General features: G+C 53.4%; 1 protein-coding gene across 1 annotated transcript in view; it reads right to left on the reverse strand.

Annotated features, from left to right (window-relative positions):
- Positions 1 to 15,259: 15,259 nt before the first annotated feature.
- KSR2 (kinase suppressor of ras 2) overlaps positions 15,260 to 24,325 on the reverse strand; it is an 80,688-nt gene continuing 71,622 nt past the window's right edge. The window contains 4 exon segments of the mRNA XM_055796805.1: positions 15,260 to 15,397; positions 15,810 to 15,939; positions 18,481 to 18,612; positions 23,267 to 23,400. Coding sequence (XP_055652780.1) covers positions 15,260 to 15,397; positions 15,810 to 15,939; positions 18,481 to 18,612; positions 23,267 to 23,400 — 534 coding nt within the window.

Consider the following 24,325-nt stretch of genomic DNA (forward strand, 5'->3'; position numbering starts at 1 on the left):
TGTAATATTTCAAGATTTGGGTTGCTAAGGCTGAAAATCCACCTGCCCCCCTCCCACACCCACCTTGGCTTTTCATGCCCATAATGAAAAAGCCCAGATGGTTTTTTTTGCAAAAAACCCTCTAATTATTGAGGAATTCAGCACTCTGAATTCAGAAGCTGCCAGCGAGCGCTCAGGTTGTCAGAAGCAGATGGACGGCGGCTCCAGCTTTTGATCACAGCCTCCGAACCCCTCCCCAAAAAACAGGGAGAAGGGGGGGCTAAGGACCTCGCATCTGCAGCCGCACGCGGCCCCGGATAACTTTAGTCGTTCCCCCCCTCCCTGCCACCCAGGATTGCTTTGGCATCAATAGGACTTCCCAGGAAGCCAGAGCAGCTGCGTGCCGACGCAGTTTGCAGGATGAGGTCCTTGCTGGAAGAAGGAGCGCACGCCTCCCCGCAGAAGCTGCTGTGCAGGCTGGAGGTGCCTCCCCTCCCCTTCAGCTGCTTTTCTTCCTCCCTTCCCCAAGCCCCACGGCAGCCCCTCTACACCCCACAGCACTTTCCCCATGCCAACACGTGCTGAAAATTTGCTGCAGTTAAAGCAGAGCACACCTCCCCAGCCTGTGGCACTTAGGAGAAGCTAAAGGTCCCCAAAGAGCAGCAAGGTGTACATGGGAAGGATTTTTAAGGCTTCCAGAGCATAAACTGATCCTGCAGACCCCAGCCCATCGACCTGCTGAGCCAGGAGGGAGCTGCCGACCTGCTCCAACCAAAGAGCCAAAGGGGCACTGACAGCAGCGCCAGCCCCAGACCACCCTGCAAAGGCCAAATGGGTGCCTAAGGGTGGAACAAGTGAAGCACCAGAGGGTCGGAGACGAGAAGTGACCCCGCTGTGATTCCCAGGCTAAGGGACTGGTAGGGGAGGTGGGGGAGAGCAGAGCCCCACGATCCCATCCCAAACAAACCATGCTGCTCCCACTCCTGGAAACCTCCCAGTTCAGTGGGAGCCAAAGACTTTTTCACCCCTCCCCGGCCACGCAGAGCCACCCCAAGCCCCCTCACCACCATCCCCACAGCCAGACCCCCACGTGCCCCTGCTGCCCCCAGCCTTACTTGTGTCCGGAGAGAGCCGGGCATCGGGCATCACGCCCCACTCGCCCCTGCTGCTGATGCCGCCTGGCCGAGGCCCCGCTCCCCCCGCCCCTGCCTGCCGGATTTCAGCCCCAAAAGAAAGAGCAAACAAAAGGCACACACCGACTCCATCGCTCCGGAGCCGTCCGAGAGGCAGGGGGCTGGCTGGAGCAGGGGAAGAGAGGTGCTGGGCGGTGGGAAGAAAGGGCTTTGCTTGCGGTGGAGCAGGCGGAGGGGATGGTGGAGCTGCGGGAGGGCTGCGTGCGCGGTGCCGAGCCGGCTGCGCAGCCACAGCCAGCTTTCCCACGGTGGCATTCGCCCTCGCTGGGGCCCAGCAGTGTCCTCATCCCCTCCAATGCCCAGCACCGTGCAGCTCTCCCAGGACCCCCTCTGCCCATCACCCCAACCAGGGCATCTCTTTGGGCTCCCCAGGGTTGGGACCGGAGGAAATGGCTTGTGGTTTTGGATGGCCAGAACACCCACAGGGCACCTGGCACCAGCGCAGCCGTGGTGTCCCCTGCAGCGCCCGGTGGCTGACGGAGCGGTTTGGTTACTCAATAACTTTTAACCTCCCCAGCTGGAGGCTGCTCTGTGCCTGCCTAGTCACACATGCAGGTTTCAGCTAATTTTAGTGGGTTGGGGTCTGTCTCTCCCTTGGACCAATGGGTGGCGTTGGGAAGGAGGGCAAGGATGAGAGGAAAGCTTCAGATTTCTGTTCAAAACACCCAGCTAATGGGAAAAAAAAAAAACAAAACTGAAGGGAAAAGCCCAGCAGACCCTCACTGCTGCAGAAACAGGCTGCAGCGGGTTGTCCCCTGCTTCCCAGATCAGGGCCTTCCCCTCTGCAAAATCCTTTTTCCAAAGCAGAACAAGGCGCAGATCCAGGGAAAAAGCTGTTTCCACACTACAGCCAGGACAAGCAAGGCTCTTTCTGCCTTAACCCAAAGGAATTGTATATGTCTATAAGGAAGGAATTGTAATTTTTAACCCACCCCCAGAAGAGCAGGCAAGAAGTTCTTGTCCTTGACACAGCAGTGGGGGTTTGTTTGAACTTCACCTCCCTGGCTCGATCAGGAGATAATGGGTCTTGCCGGGCATCTTGAAGGGTTTTGCATTGATTTTTCTCAGCTGCAAAGTGAGAGAGAGCAGAAAGGCGCATGCAGGCTCCTCACCACAACTTCAACACCTGTATGCTGCAAAGTCAGGTGTGCCCAGAGAATTAGGATACGTCCAAGGGCTGCTGCATTAATTAAACTAGTGCTTCAAGATTAAATCATCACCAGGGTCCTTGTTGTCTCCTGTCCCCTCCAATCGCCCCATCCAGCATCTGCCCAGTAACAGGAGAGCTGCACTTCCATTCGGTGTTGAGTTCGGCTCCTGCAAAGCCCCTGAGCTTGCCCAGCTCAGCTGGTGCAGAGCCTATTCGGCTCTTTAAGAGATTTTAACCCTAAGCGAGAGCCCTCCAGCCCTGAGCAGGGAGGGATGTGCTTGACCCACATATTGCAGGGATGTGGCGCTCTCACCCAGAAGCCTCAGCTCAACCCCAAGGAACACAAACCTTGTAAAATAAAAATAGTTTTCAAAAGTCACATCCTGCCTTGATTGCTGTCAACACCTACAGATCAGGTCCCTGCTATAATTCACACAAGTTCTTCCCATCCCAAGGCAACTCAGATGCTGCTTGTGAGAGCGGGAACGTTGCCCTGTGTGCCCTCCAGTTGCTCACTGTTTGCCTGCAAAACTCCACTTTTATCCGGCTGTGAGCAATTTAACCTGGCATTTTCCACTTCTGAAGCCAGAGTCAGTCCGCACTGATCTGCACTGGGGCCATTTTACGAAGTCTCCATTAAAAAGACTTTTGAGCAGCCACCTCACAGCAGAGGCATCAAGGCAATTCAATGTTTCTGCCTATAAACCCCTGGTTGTGGCTTCCAGACCTGGATTCCCAGGATCCATCACCGTACATTGACCAGCTTCATGGAAACAGGGAAGAGGCAGCTGAGAAAGGTGCTGTGCCTTGATGCGCAGGCCATTTTTGTAATCGACTACAGGCATTTAGGGAAGGCTCTTAGACATCTCCAGCAGTGCAGGAGGAAACCTGGGAGGGATGCTCTGGAGCTGCAACTCCCACTGGGGCAATTACTATTTTAACAGCTTCCCAAGCACTTGAAGGCAAGCTCTTTGCCTTCCCCACCTTATTTCCACAGGCAACAGCGTTTTGAGCCTCTGTAACAGTTTTCATCTGCCCCATTAGGAGCTGAGCATGATCTTTACCCCTCCTCAAGCACAGCAGGCACTCCCTCCCAGCACACGTGGTGCAGCCCCAAGCCCCTGCGCCAGCCCTGACACACAAGGACCCAGCCCAGGGTCTCTGCCCACCAGCCCATGTCTCACTCACCACCAGGTCAAGTCCAGCAGTGGCCACAGTGTTGTTCTCCTGGGAAAAACAGTCCACAGGTGCCTCCCAGGAGCCTATGGCCAAGCTACTTGCCTGCACCGACCAGGTGTGGGCAAGCAGCACCTAGGGGCTCACCTCCTGCCAGGTGCATTGTATTTAAGGTGTGGGAGAAAGTGCTGATAATGGGGCAATCCATTTTCCTCCCAGCACCTGAGGTAGCGTTTCTCTGAGCCAAGCCCAGGGGCAGGACCTGGGAGAAAACACTGAGGGTGTTTGCTCAGCCACAGAGCATGGGATCCTCGCTGCCTAAATGTTCCCCTTCCCAGCATGGGGGCTGCCCAGAGCCTCTCTGCATCCCTGTGGTTGCTCCACCAGCATGGATGCACTGCTATAAATGCCAAACAAATTCAGAAGTGGCCAAATGTTGGTGTTTGGGAGGTCTGAGTAGGGAGCAGGGGCCGATCACCATGTGGCAGAATGCTACATGTTAATCCAAGCAGCACCCACACACACACGCAAGGGGTAAGCAATGAGCTATATCCCCCCAGGGTGCTGGGAGATGGGTTGTGTGGAGCCAGCAGCTGAAAATAAGAGTGTATAAGTTGGATCCTAAAAAAGAAAGCAGTGCGGCTGGGCTGCGGAAGGACCAGCCGTGTTGAGGCTGATTATCATGCACACACAGCCACAAGCATTGTCACCCATCGGATCTGTAGGCCTGAAAATAGCCACCAGCAAGTGAAACCCAAGCCAGGGCTCAGCTGCCACAGTGGCATCGCACTAGTCGCAGTGCCCATTGCCTCCTGCATTCCCCCAGGCACAGGGCAGCCATCAAGGCCTCAAGAGCCCACTGGTGCAACACCAGCCTGAGGATGCCAGCAGACAGAGGGACAGCTGGTCCCCAGGCTTGTGGCATCCCCAAGCACCTGTGGCCACAGCAGCCAGCAAATTAAATGCTGCCAAAGCCTCTTCAAGATAAATAGGTGTTTACAGAGCATGATTTTCCAGGAGACCATCACAAACCCTCATTGTGAGCTTCTAGAGCTGCTGCACAACTAAGTGTAATCATGGTAGCACTGCTGCAGGCTGAGTCGTGTCCCTTTACCCCACAGAAGGGCTGTGATGCCCCAGTGGATTGCAACCGGGGTGTGTTTCCCCTGCAGGTGGAGGAGAGAGCCCAGGAGGGAAGCCCAGCCATCCTCAGTCCTGGCTGCATGGAGGGAAACGTGGGCAGAAGCACTTGCTTTCACACTCTACAGAAGAAACGGTTGCTGGTCCCTCCCCAGCACCCCAGTATTCCCAGAAAGCAAATCCACATGGGCAGCATGTGCTGACAGGTCCAGCTGAGCTTGGGATGGTGCCCTCGCCCTGCCCATCACCATGGGACCGGGGGCAGCACCTGGCTGAGCGCTCTCCGCAGGGGCTGCTGGCTGAGGAGGAAGGGAGAGGCTGAAGGCTCACCCACGGTGCCTGGTACCAGCCACATTGCTGGGCTGTTTCCCACCACTAGCTAGAAATAGGGACACGGAGCCAGTGGGTACCATGGCTGACCCTGGGGGCACAGGGTCTTCTTCATGCGCTGTGGAGACCCATGGCGATGCCTGGCACCTCAATGCACCCAAAAAATGTCAGCCCACACACTGGTGGGACAACTGCTTGCCTGGCCACGGCTCTCACCGTGCCGGCTGCCCAAATGCCGCCCGGGAGAGCGCAGCCCTTCACTAACCCCCGAGCTGTGGGTTGATTTTCCAAGGGGACCTTCAGCACCACAGTCCCATCGCCACACCTCACAACACACCCAACAGAAAGGGGGTGCCCTGACCCCCCTCCCCACCCCAGGGTTTGGTACACAGGCACAGAAAGCCACCCTGTCCCAACAAAACAAGGAATAAATAAATAGCTGCAAGACACGGGAAAGCCTGCAGCCAGTTTTTCTACCTGGTACTGCCGAGGGCACAGCTCAGCTCTTTAACCCTTGGAGGAGGTTGCAGGTGCGAAGTTTAAGGCAAAAAGCTGGGAACTGGGAATCACTCCTCTTTCCCAGGGCTGCCGGGAGGAAAGGGTCCTGTGCTGGGAGCCAAGCAGGAACTCACGTAATGTCCCCAGCACAGGGCAAGGCAGCCGGGGGTCAGGTTTCTGTCCAAGAGGACAACATAAAAATAGAGGTGAGGAAAGAGAATCTGCTGAGTAATGGGACAGCAGGACCACAGGGACCTTGGCCAAGGCAGCCCCTTCCCTGGCAGGTAGGCAGAGGAAGATGGAGATGACCCACCCCCCCAAGAAAAGCACAAGGAAGAAACTAAGCAACTCCCTTATAATACCCTGGCTAGCATTAATCCCACTGATCAGCTGGGTCTTTCTGCAAAGCAGGATCAGCTCTGCTCTGGCTCAGAGCAACAATCCTGTTAAAGGGTGGGTGGCCATAACAGAAGTGGCTAATTAGTCATTGCATCACCAGCCACCTGCCCAGGGCTCCCCACAGCCCCCACGATGCTCTCCAGGATATCCAAGGTGGAGCAGGCCTGGACTGTCCCCATGCCTCCTGCTCCAGGGACAGCTATTCAAGCCCTGATGGAGGGCTGGAGCTGTGCTTTACTCCCCATGCATCACGCAGACAGGATCCCCCCAGTCCCTGTTGGGGTGGCTGTGGGGGGCTCAGCCCAACCTTGGTCCCCCTGGAAGGGACCAGCCCTGTGCTTCAGCTGCAAGGGCTCATTGAGGCTCCTGAGAAAGCCCAGACAAGCCAGGGGAGGAACCATAAATTACAGTGGCTGAACAATACCCCATTGTCAGGCACTGCCACCACCCCAGCCCGTGCTGGGGCTGTGCCCGTCCTGGGGAGGACCAGCACCAGCAGGATGCTCCGGGTCTGGGTCAGCGATGCCAGACCCTTGCTAGCCCCGTTCTGGCTCTGGCTGCAGCATGAATGTTGCATTAATCCACAGGATTAATTAAATTAAATTTATTTCCTGCTCAGCAACCCCTGTGCAACCCTGGCCCCCGCCAAGACCCCCTGGTGCTGGGTTGGGACGGCTGGCAGCGCTGGCTGGGAGCCATCGCTGGTTCTCACCCTCCAGGCTGAGGGCTCGGCTCCCTGCCACCCTTTTTTTCCTCCCATTTCAGCTGATGCAGAATGGAAAGGGGAACCCAGACCTGTTGGCAGCAGACACGGTACCTGCAGCTGTCTCTGCGGTGACAGCACAGTCCCCGCGGCGAGCAGAGGCTTGTGGCTGGCGTCTAGGTCTAACAGCTGGGTGCACCACCTTGGTGCCCATGTATCTGATCTTTTAAGTTCAGGTCAATAAAAGGCTTCAGAGTACATTTAGTTTGGGGGACAGTCAAGGAAGGCAAGTGTGTATAATAAGCCCCTGTGTGTCTGGAGGGGGAGTGGGTCACCCAAGTAGGACCTGGATGCATGGGGCCATCTCTGAAGCCACCCCCCAGTAAAAATGCAGGTGCCCTCTGCTCTTCTCCATCAACATAGCTGACCTCAAAAGCGTTACTACCCAAAGCAAACAGCCCCATTTGATGATGGTACCTGCTCACACCAGGCCAGGCTGGCTGCACCCACGTTCTGCCAATGCCACTGGCACCCAGCACCCAAATGGGAGCAATGCCCACCCCGAGCCCTGACCTGCGGTCCCACAGCATTGCCATGGGTTCACCCCAGAGCAGTGGCAGGAAGGCTAGAGCCAGCATCCTGAGGGTTTAGCTCCTCTTTCACTCTCTGCATTTATTCCTCACCTGTGAAATATTAATGGCTCGTGATTCATCAACAGCAAGAAGGCAATTAGACACATGTGCGTATTCATGTGGCTCTCCGATACACACACACGCGCGTGTATATATGCAGATATGTTTTCAGAGACACCTCTAATCCACCACTGCCATTGTTAAGGCTGTTTTGGGGATATATTGCACATTTATCCCCGTCCTGGTGCTGGCATCTCATTAGCTACAAGCTAGAAGCGAGCTCAGCATCCCTGCGCTGGGCTCAGCAGGGGCTCAGCACTGCTGCCGGCATTTCAATTAGCAGCTCCATCACTGGAGCACTGGAGCCACCAGGGCCCTGGCTGCCCAGTTACACACCAGTGCCAACCAGTTATATTCCAGACTGATGGGAGCTCTCCAGATTTACACCAGGGGAACCATCAGCAGGATTTAACCCCCTGTTTATACCATATATGCAAGAGATGGTGACACCTTGATGCAGCCAGTACCCCATTTAACCTGCAAGGGAGCCAGGGGGGGTGACAAAGACCCTGGCAGGGAGAGGGCATTAAGTAGTGGCTCTTTATACCCAAATCCCGTTTCTCTCTTGTCTGGGAGATCCATGTCCCATCACAGCAGCCCCCTTCCATCCTTCCCAGGAAAATCCCCCTGGCTGACCCTCCCACAGCTCCCCTCCCGGGATGTGTCTGGTCTAATTGGTTACTGGCTCCTGCAGGCTTTGAAAGATGAAAAGCCCTCAACAGGAGAAGTGTTGAGTATTCATGGTTTATTAATGGTGAGCCATCATTATTTTACCTTTCAAGCACTCAGGCGATAGTGAGGAGGGAAGGAGAGGGGGAAAGCGACATGAACCCTCTGTGATTTTCTTCTCCATCTCCTACCATCGGGTACCGCCTGCATCAGCCCCACAAGCAAGCACTGCTGCTGCTTTCTGACGGGCTGTTTTGCAGATTTATGGTAGCCCCCCAGTAAAACAGCATGGGAGAAGCAAACAAATAAAGCAGCAGATGCGAAGAGCCTCCAGCGCTTCATCACCAGGCTCAGCTGTCCCTGTGGGGGTCCAGCTGGGGAGGAGCACTGCCCTGGCATGCACCCCACCCCAGCCCCAGCCCCTCTGCAAGCAGAGCCACGTGGAGATTTATCTGCTGCCTGCCCCATAATTTGCCCAACTCCCACGTTTTCGGCTGCTGCGGCTCCCTGTGGCTCCCATCCAAACGTTCGCTGTGAATTATTGTCCCCAAAGGGCTGGGCTGCGAGCTGACACGGTGGGAGAGAGGAAAAGGGGGGTTCGGCAGTGCTGTGTTTCCCCCTGAGCATTGCTGGACCAGAGCTTGGCACCGAGATGCTCCCAGGGGTCTGATGGAGGACAGTGGTCCAGATCCAGCCACGGAAAAATACTCCCACCCCACCACTGGGATGCGATGCCACTGTGGAGCAAGGAGAGGGCAGGGAGCAGCTGGCGGCGCAGAGCAGCACAGGGGTGCAATGGTTTTCAAAGGTTTGTGTTTGTTTTTTTTTTATTGGCATAAATAATTCATACACTGTCACCTCACCAAACACTGCACGAGAAACCACAGGAACAAATGGCTATCCATTTCTGCAGGTCACAGAGATTCGCACTCAATCAGACAGCTGAAATTATAAATACTTTCTTCAAGTGTAGAAAACGTTATAAATGTTACTGTACAAATTTACATCAGGGAGATCCATCGTGCCTTTCTCAGCAATTTTTTGTTGTTGTTGGTTTGTGGGGTGATATATTTTTTGCACCAGAATCAACTGTTCTTTTCCAGTGACGAGAGTTTTGCAACAACGACAACAAAATATATATATATATATATTTATGTATATATTTATAAAAAGAAAAGGGAAAGAAGAAAAGGGAAATGAAAGTCAGCTCATTCTGCAACGGTCAGAACTAACACAGAGAAAACAAAGCAGGCCATTGAGTTCAGTTTGAAACTGTACAGGATTTAGAGCTCATTATATATGTATATATCTATATACATACATATAGAGATATGTATATATATTTATATATACCTTATGTACAAGAAAATGTAACAGCATACTTTACAGGGACCAGAAACTAAAGAAGGCTTTTGCAGGTGACCGAGCTTCTCGAAGAATCATTATTAAAAAAAAATAATATAATTAAAATTAAATAAATTAAAATAAATAAATGGTGAAGAAAGGGGGAAGGAAAGCAAAGGTGCTCAGCAGAGTGCCACCCTGGCAGGGTTGACCTGGGGCTCCCCATGGCACTTGGGGTTGCAGGCAGCACCTCATGGCACCTCCAACATAGACCCCTTCTTCTTAGCATGGACCAATCCATAGGCACCAACCCTTCCATAGCATCTAGCAAAGGCTGAGGAGCAACTCCACCTCAAAGATACTCATTTCTGCCTACCATCTGTCTTAAATCTTAATCATCTTGGCTCCTGCCATGTCAAGTATCGGATAAAAGTCATCGGGGACGGACTCTGAGCTCATCATCCCCAGGAACTGCCCGGTCATGGCTCAGCGAGGATTTGGGTAGTTTGGGGGGGTGGATAGAAGAAGCAACAGGGCTGGGGGGATATAACTTAGCAGCCAAAGGAGGACATAGCACTTTGGGGTCATGCAGCACCACCACTTCCACCACTGGCAGTGGCTTCGCTACCCAGCGCCAAACGCAGCATTTCCCAGGAGTGCTGAAACGCTGGGAAAGAAACCTTGGACAGCAGCAAAGTCAGGGACTGGGGAGCTCAGAGAAGAGCCTCAGAGGGTGACTGAAAAGATGAAGCATCTGAGAGCAGGAGGACCGGGTCAGGAGAGCATCGCTGGGGCTGCTCCGCTGCAGGAGCCCAGGGATGTACCACAGGGCTGGGGATGGTTCCCTGCATCTCAAGCTGCTGCTCAGAACACCACCGTGCTAAAGCAGGCTCCGCTCTCACCCAGCGCATCTGGAAATAACCCCTGTCTCTCCTCTAGCTCATGCAGCTAAACTGAGCCACCAGATGGACCTTCTCGCTCCTTCGGATCTCCTATTAGAGGGCATTGTGGAGAGCTTCTCCTACATTCTCTCCCTGCTGAAGGGCTGGATATTTTTAAACTGGGGAAAAAAAAAAAAACAACTCACAAAGCCAGAGTCAAAAAACAAAGAACAGCAACAACAAAAAAAAGTAAGATTTGTTGGTTTGGGTTTTTTTTTAATAATTAAGACTTTCAAAAATAAGAAAGCATGATGCAAATAACACGGCTGCATAAACAACCGTCGCTGCACTGAATGGAAGCGAAGGAGCTGCTCTTCTGAGCTAATTTATGATAAATACAGGGCAGCTATTTTTCCACCAATACTACTGCGTGACAGCTCTGCTCATGGCCTGGCTGAGATGTTACGATGAGGGAAGCAGGGAGAAAGAGGAAAGAGATGAGAGAAGAGTTGGCAAGGTTTGTTGGCTACAGGAGCACTTAGCTCCCTTCAAATGCCCAAAATCCAGGGGAGAAATGCTTGGCTGAGGCTGCTGCAGAGGGCCCTGTGCTCCTGGTAAGGACCTAATGCCATGGGGCAACCAAACCAACATGCTCATCAGTTCACTTGTTTCCTTGAGTCTTGGCCAATAAAATAGAGCAGGTGTCTGCCAACGGCTGGGGAGACCCCATGGGGGGATTATGTCAAGGTGAGACCTTCTAGGCAAGCAGGGGGCTTGGGGCACAGAGAATAAACCCACAGAAAGTCTTTCAAGATGGACGTTGTATCTTCCACCATAAATCCACAAGTCTATCAGGCTACAGCATTTTGCCACCCCCAGTGCTGAGTATCACCTCCTTCATCCTTCCAACACGTTTTACTTGCTACTGCTCGCCTAGGAAGTTCACACCTACACAGAAACTAAAACCACTGAGCGAGAAGGACACCACCTTTCTACAGCAATGACTCTCTCTGAACGTGGTTTGGGGACCTGTGAGTTCACAGTGAGACGCCCCTGTGCCCCTCCAGCAGCAGAGACCACTGGTGATGGGGCTGTGCTCCCCCCAACAGACCCCAGGACCACGACAGGTGAAGGCATTGGTGAAAACTCAGCGAGACTCTGAGGCTTAGTGCAACATTTATGGCACACGTGCTCACGCACAGAGGATGGAGAGGGTATGAGACAGCAGGGAAGGGTTGGGATGGGGAGGATGGGCAGCAGAGGACATCACTGCTGCAGCCCAGGGTGGGATGAAGAAGATGGGGGGGTTGTTCACGAGGGAAGAAGTGGAATGTGGAGGAGGCAGAAGGTGAACAGCCATGGAACATCCTTCATCATCACTGGGATGAGGTGATGCTCAGCCACCTACACTGAGCTCTGCAGCATGAGGCCATGGGGACCACAAACTGGCCCTGCTGCCTGGTGCGGGGGGCAATTAGCACAAACGAGGGCTCACCCTGCTCTCTCTTGCTCATCCCACTTGGCCTCAGCATCAAAGGCAGAAGCAGGTGATCCTGCCTCATCCCAACTTCATGCAAAACATCTGAGAGTGAGATGCAACTACATGGCACAGCAAATGTCCTGAAAGCATCAGCAGAAGACTCATCCAGACCGACCCTCTGCCAGCATGCTTGGAGGCTGGATTCACCGCCCTTGCTCCTGCCCACCTCAGATTTTTATACATATGCACTTGTGCAAATTTTAAGACATAAAAGCACCTTCATACACGCCCCCATGATTAAAGTAACATCTCTTGCTAGCTGCAATTACGTTTCTAATCTTCATTTACTTATGTTAAAGAGGTTCAAATGCTGGCAAGGGGGAGTTAGAGGAGCAGCAAACAAACCAGGGCTGGTTAGTTTGCAGAGCCTCATCATGTCTCCAAATTAAGCTAACTTAGACTACAATTGAATTATTCAGGATGGTTCCTGTCAAGCAATTATGCTCAATAAGGGCCTGAAAACGCAATTTGCTATCATCCCTCGCTTGACAGCTCATCTAATGGGCTCGAGGGCCCATCCGAGATGATGGGGAGAGGGAAATACCGGCACACGGTATTCAGATGGCAACACCAGCTCCCAGATGCTGCCCAAAGAGCATCTCTTCAGGGAGGTCCGGGGTTTGGCTGATGGAAGATGAATATGCAGGGGAAAACAGTCCTGGGCATGGCTGTTTGTTCAGCCAAGATGTCCATGGCTCCCTGCGTGGGGCTGGGGAGGGAGATGCTCTGTACAACCAGAGCTTGTCCACATCCCCGGCTCCGGCAACGAGCCTGAGGAAGGCAACGGGAGAGGGGAAGGACCCCAGTCCCAGCTGCTCCGCTCTGCCCGGCCCCAGAGCACCCCCAAACCCAGGGCTTTGGCAGTGCCTTCAGGAATGAAGATCGAAGCCAAAAGCAAAGCAGCAGTGGGGAGAGCGAGAAGGAAAGGCTCGCTGATTAGATATGTGCTGGGGCAAACAGCTAAATTAACAGGAATGTGGAGAAGCAACCTGCTGAGAGGGAGACCTGGAGGGCAGAAATGTAAGTGGGCATGGCCAGGAGGTAAAGAAGCCACTTGTGAAAGGTCACGGCTGCTCATGAAGGGGTTGCAGAGGCGAGGGGGAGCAGGACTCCTCCAGCTCCGGCTCTGCAGATGCATTTTCCCGCAGGGGGTAGCTAATAGCAGCGGCACTCCCTGGCCCCCGCAGGCTCCAGCGCTAAACTCATGAATCAGCAACATTTCCCCCTTTTTTCATTTAAAAAATAAATAAATAGATAAAGGAAATTAAATAAACTCATTGAGAACCAAGAAGCAACCCCTCCCCATCCGAGCGTCATGAGCATTGACCATGCTGGTTGGGATCAGAGGAGCCCTGGGGGTTAAATTGAAGCCATCTGCCTCATGGGTTCCCCCTGCTCGGAGGGGAATCGGCCCCAGACCTGACTCCATGTGCACGGGGAGCTGCCCGCCGTCCCCATCCCACCGCAGCCGGGCGTCCCTGGCGCTCTGCCACCAGCTTGGCTCCTCCAGCCCTTGCAGAGAGGATGAAACGCTGCGGGGGAAGAGGCTCATTCCCATTCCGCTGTTGGCCCGTGGCACCCGCTGCTCCTCTGTAGCACAGGGTGGGAAGCAGAGAGGAAGAGGAGAACCGCAGGGGGAGGAAGGCACCATCCCTTAACTCCTCCCGTCACAGCCTGGAAGGGACACAACACAGCAGAGTCAGCACTGGGCACTTTGTCCCAGGGCACCACGGGTTTTTGCGGGGCAGGTGGTTGCAAAAAAGCCTCCCCAAGTGGGTTTGCCACAGAGCTGCCCCGGAATACAGTGGCACTGTGGGAAGCAGTGCACTTCTGCACCTCCCCGCCAGCCCAGCCTGGGTTTTGCTGGTGCAGGCAAGTCTCAGATTTAGTATCATCTAGAGGGGAAAAGGCTTGTTGGGTACCACACACCTCAGCCCCATCCCCGTGCATCCAGGCTCTCCCAGCAGCAGGAACCCCGAGTGCAGGTATGGCAGAGCCCCCGGGTACCGCAGCCGGCTCATCCCTGTGCACAGCTGGGATCTGTGGGTGAGCCAGGACCCCACGGGGAAGCCAGGACCTAACATGGGAACAGTGGCCAGAGCCGAGTCCCTCAGGAAGGAGGCAGCTCAGACGGAAAGCGAGAGCTGAGCTGAAGAATCCTCCCTCCCCTCGCACTTAGCAAAAGATGGGGCCGGTAATTAAGAGGAAGCTGCCGGCCAGCCACAGCCTAGGGCAGGCAGAGCATGGCTCTGACTGCAAAAACCTTCCCAAACCCAACCAAGCAATTATACAGCCACCTGCTTTGGGGTTCATCAACCTTCAGCTTTCCTTGCCTGGCTGCAGAAGCCACCCTGGTGCCTGCTCGGAGCACGGACTGGTAATTAACTTCCCTCCTGATTATTGGCTTATGTTCCAGGTGATTTGGGGGCCATCTGACCGCTGGCTTTGTGCTGGTCCCAGGAGCCCCTCATCAGCCCTGAGCACACGGGGATGGGAGGTGGCACAAGGGACACTCCAGCGGCTTTCGCTGTGCCCGTAACCTTGGGGCCGCCCACACTTGTCACACAGATAAGGAAGCAAGGAGGTTTGTTATCAGATACAGCAGAAGAAATCTGCATCTCCAACCCTCAGTGAGGTCCAAAAAAGATGCTTGAAGTAGTCAAACTTGCCCTCACTTCTCTCCCTTAGCTCACCTCTGCCGCCCTCCCTCCCTGCCCATTTCCAGCCTCCACAGTCTGGGCATGCACACCAGGAGAAGGAAAAATCCCCCCATGAATGCAACCCCTGCATGGATTAGGCTTTTGATCCTATTTGTCATAATACGATGAATTCAAGGGAAGAAAATGAGTCTCTAAGTGATACTTCTGGGTTTTGCCTGCTGTTACCAACAGGCCAGATCCTGAAACCCTGACTGGGGACCCATTTATGCTGTGTTTGCTGAAGCAGAGAGATGTGACTAAGCCAAAGCAATGAAACGGAGCAGGACTTGGCCACGAGCTATCTGTGGGAGAAGAGACGATGTTCTTTTCCCAGCGCTGGAAGCTGCGATGGCTGCCACAGGCTGCAGGTCTGGGGAGGGACCCCAGGCAGGATATCCCCCCACCAGTTAAATCTGGGCAAAAGAAGGAAAAACCACCTTCCCAGGAGGGAAACCACTTTGAGAGGGGTGCAGAAGCTGGCACTGGAGCCCTGGCCGATGTCCCCAAAGCAGATATCCCTGAAACAGATGTCCTGGCCCCAGCCTGCCCCTGGACCTACCCTGCTTCCTCCTCCCAGCGATGATGGAGCACTTCGCTAAGCTCCTCCTGATCGTCTCCAACTACTTTCCCAGGCTTTTTCAGCCCAATAAGAACAGCCAGCACTGCAGTGACAGCTGGCATGGGCACAGCACTCTATGACCACCCTTTCTACCCATGCTTGCCCCGCCCCCCCACGGCACCTATATACACACAGCTTGTCCCCATGCCCCCCGCCAATGCTACCCAGTCAGCTGTGACAGTGGCGTGCTGAGGGGTGCAGGCAGAGCTTCCAGCCACCACAGGGAAAACCAGGCAAGGGCAGGGACTTACTCTGCTGACTTCCAGAAGTGCCCAGGATGGGAAAGGCGACGGTTGCGCTTTGGCAGTTTCTCCAGCATGTCCATGAGCTTGGTGAAGGTGGGTCTCTCCTCTTGCTCATAGGCCCAGCAGAAGAGGAGGATGTCCTGCAGCCACACAGGACAAGTGCGTGAGCAGAGCCAGTCCCTCTCCCACCATGATCTCCGCACCTAATGTCCTCCCAGCAAGGACCCCACCTCCATCACTGCATCCTTCTGAAGTGCCAGGGCAGAGGGAATGTGTCCACCCCCGTAAGGACCGTATCTCCATCACCGCATCCCTGCAAAGGGCTGGCATGGAAGGAACAGGCAAACTGTTCTTGTGCCACCAGCAGCTAGACTGAGTCCCACTGGCTGGAGAGGAAGGAACCCCTCGCTTTTTTGCTGGCAGATCCTGGGCAGCACAGAGAGTTTTTCAAAGGGACCCCCCCCCCAGGGCATGCACCAGTGGGGCATGTTCCCCCTCCATGCACACACACACATACACGCGGGGCTCCAGCACCTGCTCCACACCACCTACCGAGATCTCCTTGCCCATCCCGATCTGGCTGAGGTTGGGCTTCATCCCTCTTCCCACCTGCCAGATTATTGCCTCCGCTGGCTGTGTCTTGAAGGGCCATTCCCGCGCATGCAGCTCATACCAGATCGTGCTGTTGGGAGACAGCAGGGATTAGAGTTGGGAGGAGCTGGGAGGCATCGCACAGGGGTACGGCTGCTCATTGCACCCACACCCACTGCCTCTCCCTGCTCTAAAAATCATCCACATCCAGGAGGTGCTTCATCCCAGATATGACACCAGAGATGCTCAGCCCTCATTACAGAGACATCACCTCTCCCATTTTCCAGAGGAAGTAACTGAGGCTGTCAATTTGATTGACAGCCTGCTGCAGCCCCTGATTTACACCAGGGGAGAATATGGCCCATGGGCAGGAGGACAGAAGCTGATGGATGCACAGGCAGAGGCATGTGCAGAATAATGGGCAGAGCTGCCAGCCAGCCTGTTACATCAAGTGGGAATCTCCCACTAGGATGCAATAGCACCTTGCCCCGCTGCCCGCCGAGTAGCTTAATAGATGATGCGGGGGGTAAATACATGGTCCAGCCGCCGGGCTGGCATTTCTAACTCTGCCACCTGCTCCAGCTGCTTGGGGCAGCAAGCACCAGGGAAGAATGAACCTGAAAATTCACTTTTGCTCTGACTTTTTCCTTTTCCTTTTGGAAAAAGCACTCCAAACCACAAAAAGCCATCCAAGCCATGGCATGAACCATCCCTGGCACCCTCACCGGGTGATGGCACATGAGAACCCCCAGCCATCTGCCACTGCACTGCTCTGATCACTAAGCCAAGCCCTCCTTTCCATGAGGACTTCCAAATCCAAGGGAATATCCCAAAACAACGGTATCTCTGGCTGAGCTGGCAGGCATCCCCGTGGTCCTCCACCCCCGCTACCACCTGGGACTTTTCCACCCTTGTTTTCCAGCACTCGGAGGCTGGATAAGCCCCTACTCCCACAGTGCTGGCCCTGATTTCCAAGGCAAATTCCCTGGACTTACTTTTCCCTTCAAGGGATGCCATCACAGCCAGTTAAAGCAGCAAGAAACAGAGTTAAAACAGCATCTGGGTGGAAAAATCTGGGGGAGGGAGTCTGATAAATGAAAGAACACTCTTGGATGGGGGGCTCCCTGATTTTTGAAAAATATGCATACAGTTTGACTATCGATCTCAAAAAATGTGAATAATGTGAGATGCCCATTGGTGCTGTAGGCACAGAGGAACGGGGAGGCTGGAGAGAGACAGGTCCTGGTGGCACAGGACAAGATGTTCAGGCATCAGCCAGGATTTTTAAAGTGCCTGAATGCATCCGATGCAGTTAAATTCAGATTTCTAGTTGGGAGTTTGAGGCTTAAGTTTTCACCTTCATGTGATGCATCCCAAATATCTGGACTGTGTTTCCTGGGGTACAGATGGTGCTATGGAGAGTGATCTGCTGCTCCATCTCCCTTTGCAGAAGACCACACATCTAACATTAATTGTTGCCACAATCTTGCAGACTTTGTCGAGCGCGTGCCGTCAGCCTCAGCACCCTGCTCTGCGCCGCCTTCACCCACGCTTTAATTTAAAATTTCTGTCTTCTTTAAAAGATCTTTTCCTCTCGCTGTTGCTGATCCCCAAATCCCTAGAGGGAAATGGCGATGGCAATAACCCTCCGGATCAGCTGTGAGCCTCCCGGGCTCAGCGGAGGGCAGCAGAAACAAGAAAGACAAAAAATGTGGGAAAATCTTTTAATCTTTTAAGGAAACTCATGCTTTACATAAGGGCAGAGCTCACACTCAAAGAAAGGAGGAAAAACTAAGTCTAAGTAACTGACTCTCACTTAGTTCGATATGATCCCTTAATTACTTCTTTATTTTTGTGCTAAAGATATACCTCAGGGAGGGAGGAAAAAAAAAGCCAGACCCTTTCAGCTGTAATTACTGTGGTTTTGATGGAAATATCGCCTCCCATAACAGCCCCATGCACACTAATCCCCGCAGCCTTTAAGGTATCCACAAGAAAATTAATCCTCTGGGTAAAGCCCCCAGCCCTATGTCCACCTCGAGAAAGGTTTAACCAGGGCAATTGGGCTCCTGCCGTAAGGAAGGCTTGCTTTCAGATAAGCGGCAGGAGTGATGAGCCAGTTCGCTGAAGGAGACTCATCAGTTCTCCTCTTCTTGACCTTTAGGCATCTCATCTCCCCAGCAGCCCCAGCTCACAGCAGCAGCTACTGCTGCCAACCCCTCTGCAGCTGGCTGGTGGAGAGAATCAGGGTGTCTGGGGGCTCCCCAGCCTGTGTCCCCAACCTTCTGCATCCCTAGCTGACATCCCAGTGGTACCCACCCCAAGAGGATGCAGGGGAGACATCACACCAGGCTGGCGTCCCCATGATGCTCCAGATCCCATTGCCCAGAGCCACCCTGCTCCATAGCCACAACAGGGGATTTGGTGTTTTGGGAGGGAGTTAACACAAAATTTCTCAAACAGAAAGGTGCTCTGCGCCCAGCGATGGGGATTCCCACATGAAGCATCCCCTTGGTGTTGCAGCAAGCAAACCGTGTCCCCTTCCCCTCCCGGCTGCACATAGCAGCTCACAGCTGGCACAACTGTGCCGGTTCACTGCAGCCTGCCCACCTGCCCTGCCACAGGGACTCACCCCAGCGCAAAGACATCCGAGTGCTTGGAGAAGGGCAGCTTGTCCTCCTCGGTGTCCGGCGAGAGCTGGCGGATGATCTCGGGGGCAAGGTGGCACAACCAGCCGTTCTGGATGCGCAGCTTGTTCTCCCGTCTGCCGAAACACGGAGCCAAAGCCATGGGTACCACAGGAGGAACATCATCACCGTGCCACCAGCGAGTAGCCCCCCAGCTCTCCCACCCTCTCCCCAGGGCATTTATGCCTGGTTTTCCCCACAGCATCCTTGCAATGTCAGGTTTTAACCCTGTTCTGAGAAATGCCAGCATGGTGGCTTCACACTCGTCCCTGCCAGGTGGCAGGGCTCAGTTTGGGCACAGGGTGGGCAAGGGGCAGCTTCAGCTCTGCTAGGCTGCTAATGGGGATGCAGGGTCTGCCAGGGCCCTCACTGTGACCAAAACTCTTTTAAAAGAGCAGGGACAACAGGTTACCTGGGGCAAATCCCGCCAGCACTGACATCTCGTCTGGCCCCGCTGTAGTTTGAGCAAAAGGTTGGACTGGTGACCTCTAATGGCCTAGAAATCAGTGTTTTCAGGTGTTTGGTCCCCAAACAGCCCCTCCAGCCCACCTTCATGTCCAGACCTCCAATGTCATCACCCACGGGCGCAGCCTGGCTTCGTTACCATCACCAGCCTCTCTCAGCTAATCTCAGCCATCTGTCTTCTACCTCCTCAAGGCCCCCCTGCTCGGTACAAATACATTAGGCTCCTTTGGCCAACAGCTGAGGATGACATTGGTTGCTTCTTCATCCTTTATATCCTCCAGCAGGCACCTAGGGTGCCCAACTGGCTTAAAAAGGGTGCCCAGGTAGGGAAATGGGCAGGGACCACTGGTGGTGGTAGCACATTAAGCAGCTCAATCGTGTGTCTGAGACCAAATTTGGGAGCACAATTTTGCAGGAGGTAACAAAAACTGTCACATGCCCCATTGGAATAGAGAAGGAAGTGCCCACTGACTTGTCCCAAGGAATTTCTCCCTGTTTTTGCTTGATGCCCTCCCAAATATGGTGATGCTCAGGAGTAAGGGATAGCAGGGGGGTCATCTCTCCTCCTGAACTTCAGCCTGGGGCCAAAATCCCAGAGCCCATGTCCCAGGGGACACTACCCAGGCATGGGCATGTCCATCCACCCCCGAGGCAGGATGACAAACTCCCACCACAAATGCTGACTGCTTGGCTGGCTTTCCCCCGCCATGGCTGTGTGCACATAATGTGCACAATCCCAAGGTGACACAGTCCAGATTCTCCCAGGCACAAAGCCACCCCTGTGCCCAGCATCACCCCTGGGTCTGGCAGTGACCAAAAGAGTAACCCCCTCCCCTAGGGAAGGACACTGCTGGTCCAGGGAATCACTGATTAAGCCTCCATGCCCCCTCTAGGGTCTCCATGGCCCCTCTTCATCCTGCTGCGCTGGAGCTGTCACCGCAATCAGCAGCTCCAGCAAGGCACGGACCCTCCGGCCCCAGGAGCCACAGGCAAGAGCACTTTGGCACAGGGGGGAGGCTTTCAGCTCCCCAGCCAGCTCCCGCCACCATCCTCCAGCCCTGTGCAGCTCTTAATTACAAGCCGTCGTTAAGCACCAGAGCAATTAGAAAAGATGTGGAGAAGCTCACTAGTCCTTCCCTGTGTCTATGTTCTCTGCCTCTGGGCAGGCAGTGGGGAGCGGGATGCAGTGGGCAGCACTCGGATGTGTTCCACCACCCAGGATTGCACATAGGGCTTTCTATTCTTGTTCACTCAAGTCATCCAGTGCTGTGATCTCCCATGAGCAGCATTCAGGCTCACCTCGGGATGCTCCAGGGACCAGATCTGGCTCCACAGCTGTGGTACAAGCCCAGCCTCAGCCCTTTGCAAAGCTCACGTATGCCCAAGCACGCAGCTACAGGCTTACAAGCTTCCAGCAACGAAGGCTGAGCTTTAATGCACTCCCAAACGTGGCTCAATTACAGCAAAATGGTTTCATGACAAAAATTTGCCTGACTTCATAACCAACCTGGCTAATTCCACTAGCAGAAAGCAGCACAACCAGCCAAGCATCTTCTAAACCCACTGAAGGACAAGCCAGCCCCAAGGCAAAAGCAAGGGCAGAAAAGCTCTTCAGATGACTCAAGACACACCTCATGCTCCTCCTAATTACAGAGCAGCCCTATCAAGCCCAACAACGTTTAAATAAAGGAAAAATAAATCTGATTTCACCAGGATAAGACACTGGATTAGGAAGTCTCTGCAGAAAGTATTTTAGTTGCAATATCTGTCTTGTTTTTCAGCAGCACAAGCGTGTCACAGCATGGATGGACGCTACAAAGTCCTTGTGGTGGATGCTTTCATGAACTGAAGGTGAGCCTGGTCTAGGAGGACAAGGAAGATTTTTAAGCCATTTCTTTTTTTAACCCTAGTGAAAACAGGCCAGTTTATAGTTCTCATTCACATCTGAAGTAACATCACTGTCCTTAGCTCAGCCTGCAAAAATTTGCTCCCTTCTCCATACATGCTTGTCCATGCAAGCCTCTGAGGACCCAAACCTGTTCTTTATTATTCTTCTTTATCTGGGAGAAACCAGAACCGGCAAAAAAACACCCTGAAAAGGGAAATCAGACCTGCAGACACTTGCTGCTTCAAAATTCATCGTGACTGATGAGTGTGGATCCTCAAAGCCACCTTCACCAGCAGAAGACGTGTGCCACCAGTAGTCCAGGGCAGCCACGCTGAAAGCTTCTTGGGACAGAAATTTCCCCATATTTCTACCAAAACACTGCTCGTTTCTGTCCAGTCTTACATTTCTGACCATCCTTCCTCTCCTGAGTAATCTCCTGGACTTTACCCACCATGTGCCATCCCGATCTTGTGCAGAGATGGCCACGCATTGGTCCATCCCATTGGATGCCCCATCTCCGCAGGGTCTTGGCTTTCAATTTTATCTCCAGAGCATCTCTGACCTTCTAGCAAAGGCCCCTGGCAAACTTTGGCCCTTTTGCCCAAATCCTTTTATTACTGCTGGAATGAGCTGCAGCTTCATCCTGGCAGGACCTAAGCCCCAAACCCCCTGCCCAGCTGCTACACCAGAGCCAAAATCCACTTCTCCACTGCAGGGAGAGCAGCAGCACTGCTGGATTTCTTGGGCTTCCTAAGCTTTTGGCCAAGTTTGTGCTAAAAGCAGATGATATTTATACAGGCAGAATGGAAAGGCTGGCTCCCCATCTCACCATGAGAGGCATGGGATGGAGAAGTGGCTGTTGCCTTTTCCTCTAACCATTTGACCTCATCACATGGGAACTAGACCAAAAAAAATATATAATTTCCAAGGTGCACTTGATCTCCTGATCACCTTCACCATAAAGTGATGACTTGCCACAACAACCCCTCCAGTGACAAACCCCACCATGTGGGGTGATGGAGACTGAAAGGACCAGAAGGCAGGTAACATGCTGCTGGAGGAAACCTGCCTCAGCTGCTGGTGCCGATAATGCCGCGCTCGACCTGTGCTGTTTCTAACACAAAGGGTTCAGTGAAAAATCACTCTCCCACTGGGAAAAGTCAGCAATGCTCTTTTTTTTTTTTAGTTTTAGCAAGAAAGGAGAATATAACCTTTGTTCTTTTTTCCCCTCTGCTGTTTTCTTTTCCCCCCCATCTTTGTTTTCCTTCCTTTCCACTGCTGCTGAGACAATTTGCCCTACCATGTCTACAGCTGGAAAACCTCCCAAAGCACCGGGGGAAAAAACCCCAAAAAAACATTTAATAAGGAACATTTACCAAATGGGCTTGATTCTAAGTCCAAAGAGACCAAAAATGTCATAATGCTGTAAATGTCCCAAGCCTGGCTCTCATTTTCTCTGCGTCTTGCTCCATGCCCTGGCTCAGTGCAGATACCACGGCCAGATGTCTGCAGCACCTGAAAGGTCACTGGAGCGGCCAGGGGACAGCCCCAGGGATGGCACCGTGTGACCCGGGCTGCCGCTCTGGCTGCACCGCTTGTCAGCCCAGAGGCAGGAGGTGAAGCAGATGCTGGGGGATTATAACGATAGTGTTAGGGAAAGGCCAAGGAACAAACTGGCTTTGCTGGCCCTGGTGAAACAGAGCCCAAGGAGCATCTCCTGCACAGCTGCAGGGTGGTTTGGCCATGGAAATGATGCATCCTGTGGGAAGAGGTTGGGTCCAAGAAACCATGCCTGGGGCCAGGTCCTGCCTCTCTGAACCAAACTGCTAGAGACTCGCATGCAGCATCATGCTCCTTCTTACCAATCAAAAGCAACTCTGCCATTAAACACTAGGTTTAAGAAATAAATGAAACAAAATAAAATTGAAACAAGCTGCAACTTCTGCACCCAAGGAGTAGAGCAGTTTGTTTTCAGCGCTCAGTGCTGAGCCCAGACCCACCTTGCTGCAGAAAACACAGCTCTGCTCTTGCCATCCCTCTGGGGCTTTGCACCGCAAACCCAATGATGGTGTTGAGTGTGGAGCTGCATTTCAAGGGAGCACCACTGGTGGGGCAGAGGGGTTTCTGCAGGAGCTACAAATCTTGCTCTTCCCAAAGCAGGCCTCCTCAAAAGCAAAATCCCAGGAGGTGAGATGGTGAAGTCCCAGGGGCAGCCCCAGGACACTCAAAGGCACCTTGTCCCCATGTCTACCGAGGCTGCAGACCCAGACAGGCACTTGCAGAGGAGGTTTTTGCGCTACTTCTCCATGTTCCCAGCTCAAATGGGAGCTCTAGGGCATGAGGAAGAATGCCAGTATTTCCACCATGCTGTGTCCTACCTGCCTGCTTGGAGAACTCCCGAGATACTGAAGAGGCCAAAGTCTGTGATCACCACCTTCCCGTTGTCATAGAAAACGTTTTTTGACTTGAGGTCCTTGTGAAGGATCCCCTTGGCGTGCAGGTAGCCCATTCCCTAGGATGGAAGAGAGAGAAAAATGCCTCAAAACTGAAAAAGCAACACAAACAGATGGGATAACACCCAAGCAGGGGCAGCCCCACCATTGCCAAGATGGGGAGAGCCCAGCCATGACCATCCCTGTACCATCACAGTACATCCATGCCACTGAGCTCCAGCTGGGCCACAGCTGGAGGCTGCACATCCCCCAATGTTCCTACAGACAGGGCAGGTGTCCGGGGGGTGTCCTTGGCTTGGGACAGGCAATGGGTGGTGCTCACGGAGGGCGAGGGGGTCATGGTGTGGGCATCTCTGCCACGATAGCTCCCACTCATCTTCCTGATTAATTGGTTATGCAAGGAAAATTAGCGGCAAACCAAACTGGCAGTCACTCTCCTGAAATCCTCTGCGGAAAAATTGATGATGATGATGATGTTTTCGCCTTTGTTCACTTTGGGGCTGGGAGCAGAGGGGTAATAAGTCAAAGCTCTCCATCACACACCCTGGCTGAGCCATTAGTGCCTCCTATGTGCACACCGACACCATTAGCCTGGGAACCAGCGCCTCGCAGGAGTCCTGCCTTAATTCTTTTCCCCTAAGTAAAGCTACTTGGTGGTTAATTAAAATTATTGCTAATGATGCAAAAAAAGGCCATGGGTGGGAAATCCAAACTCCTCTGCACCAGGCTTGTTTAGCATCGGCAAATCAAACAGGCTGTTGACAGCTCCATGCAGCGGACATTCAGCTCAACGGGATAACGGGAGTGGGGAGGGCAATAAAAGCCATTTATCCCAACTTCAGCAGGGCTTTCGATGCTGTCCCACTTCTCATTCTCATAAGCAGACTAAGGGAAACTTGCTCAAGAGGAAGCTACTGAAGGAAAAAAGCCAAATGGGCCAGCAAACTGTTGCTTAAGAGCAAATATCAGTTGTCTATCGCTGGC

Source organism: Falco peregrinus, chromosome 2 (genome assembly GCF_023634155.1).
Source record: "Falco peregrinus isolate bFalPer1 chromosome 2, bFalPer1.pri, whole genome shotgun sequence".
NCBI lineage: Eukaryota > Metazoa > Chordata > Aves > Falconiformes > Falconidae > Falco > Falco peregrinus.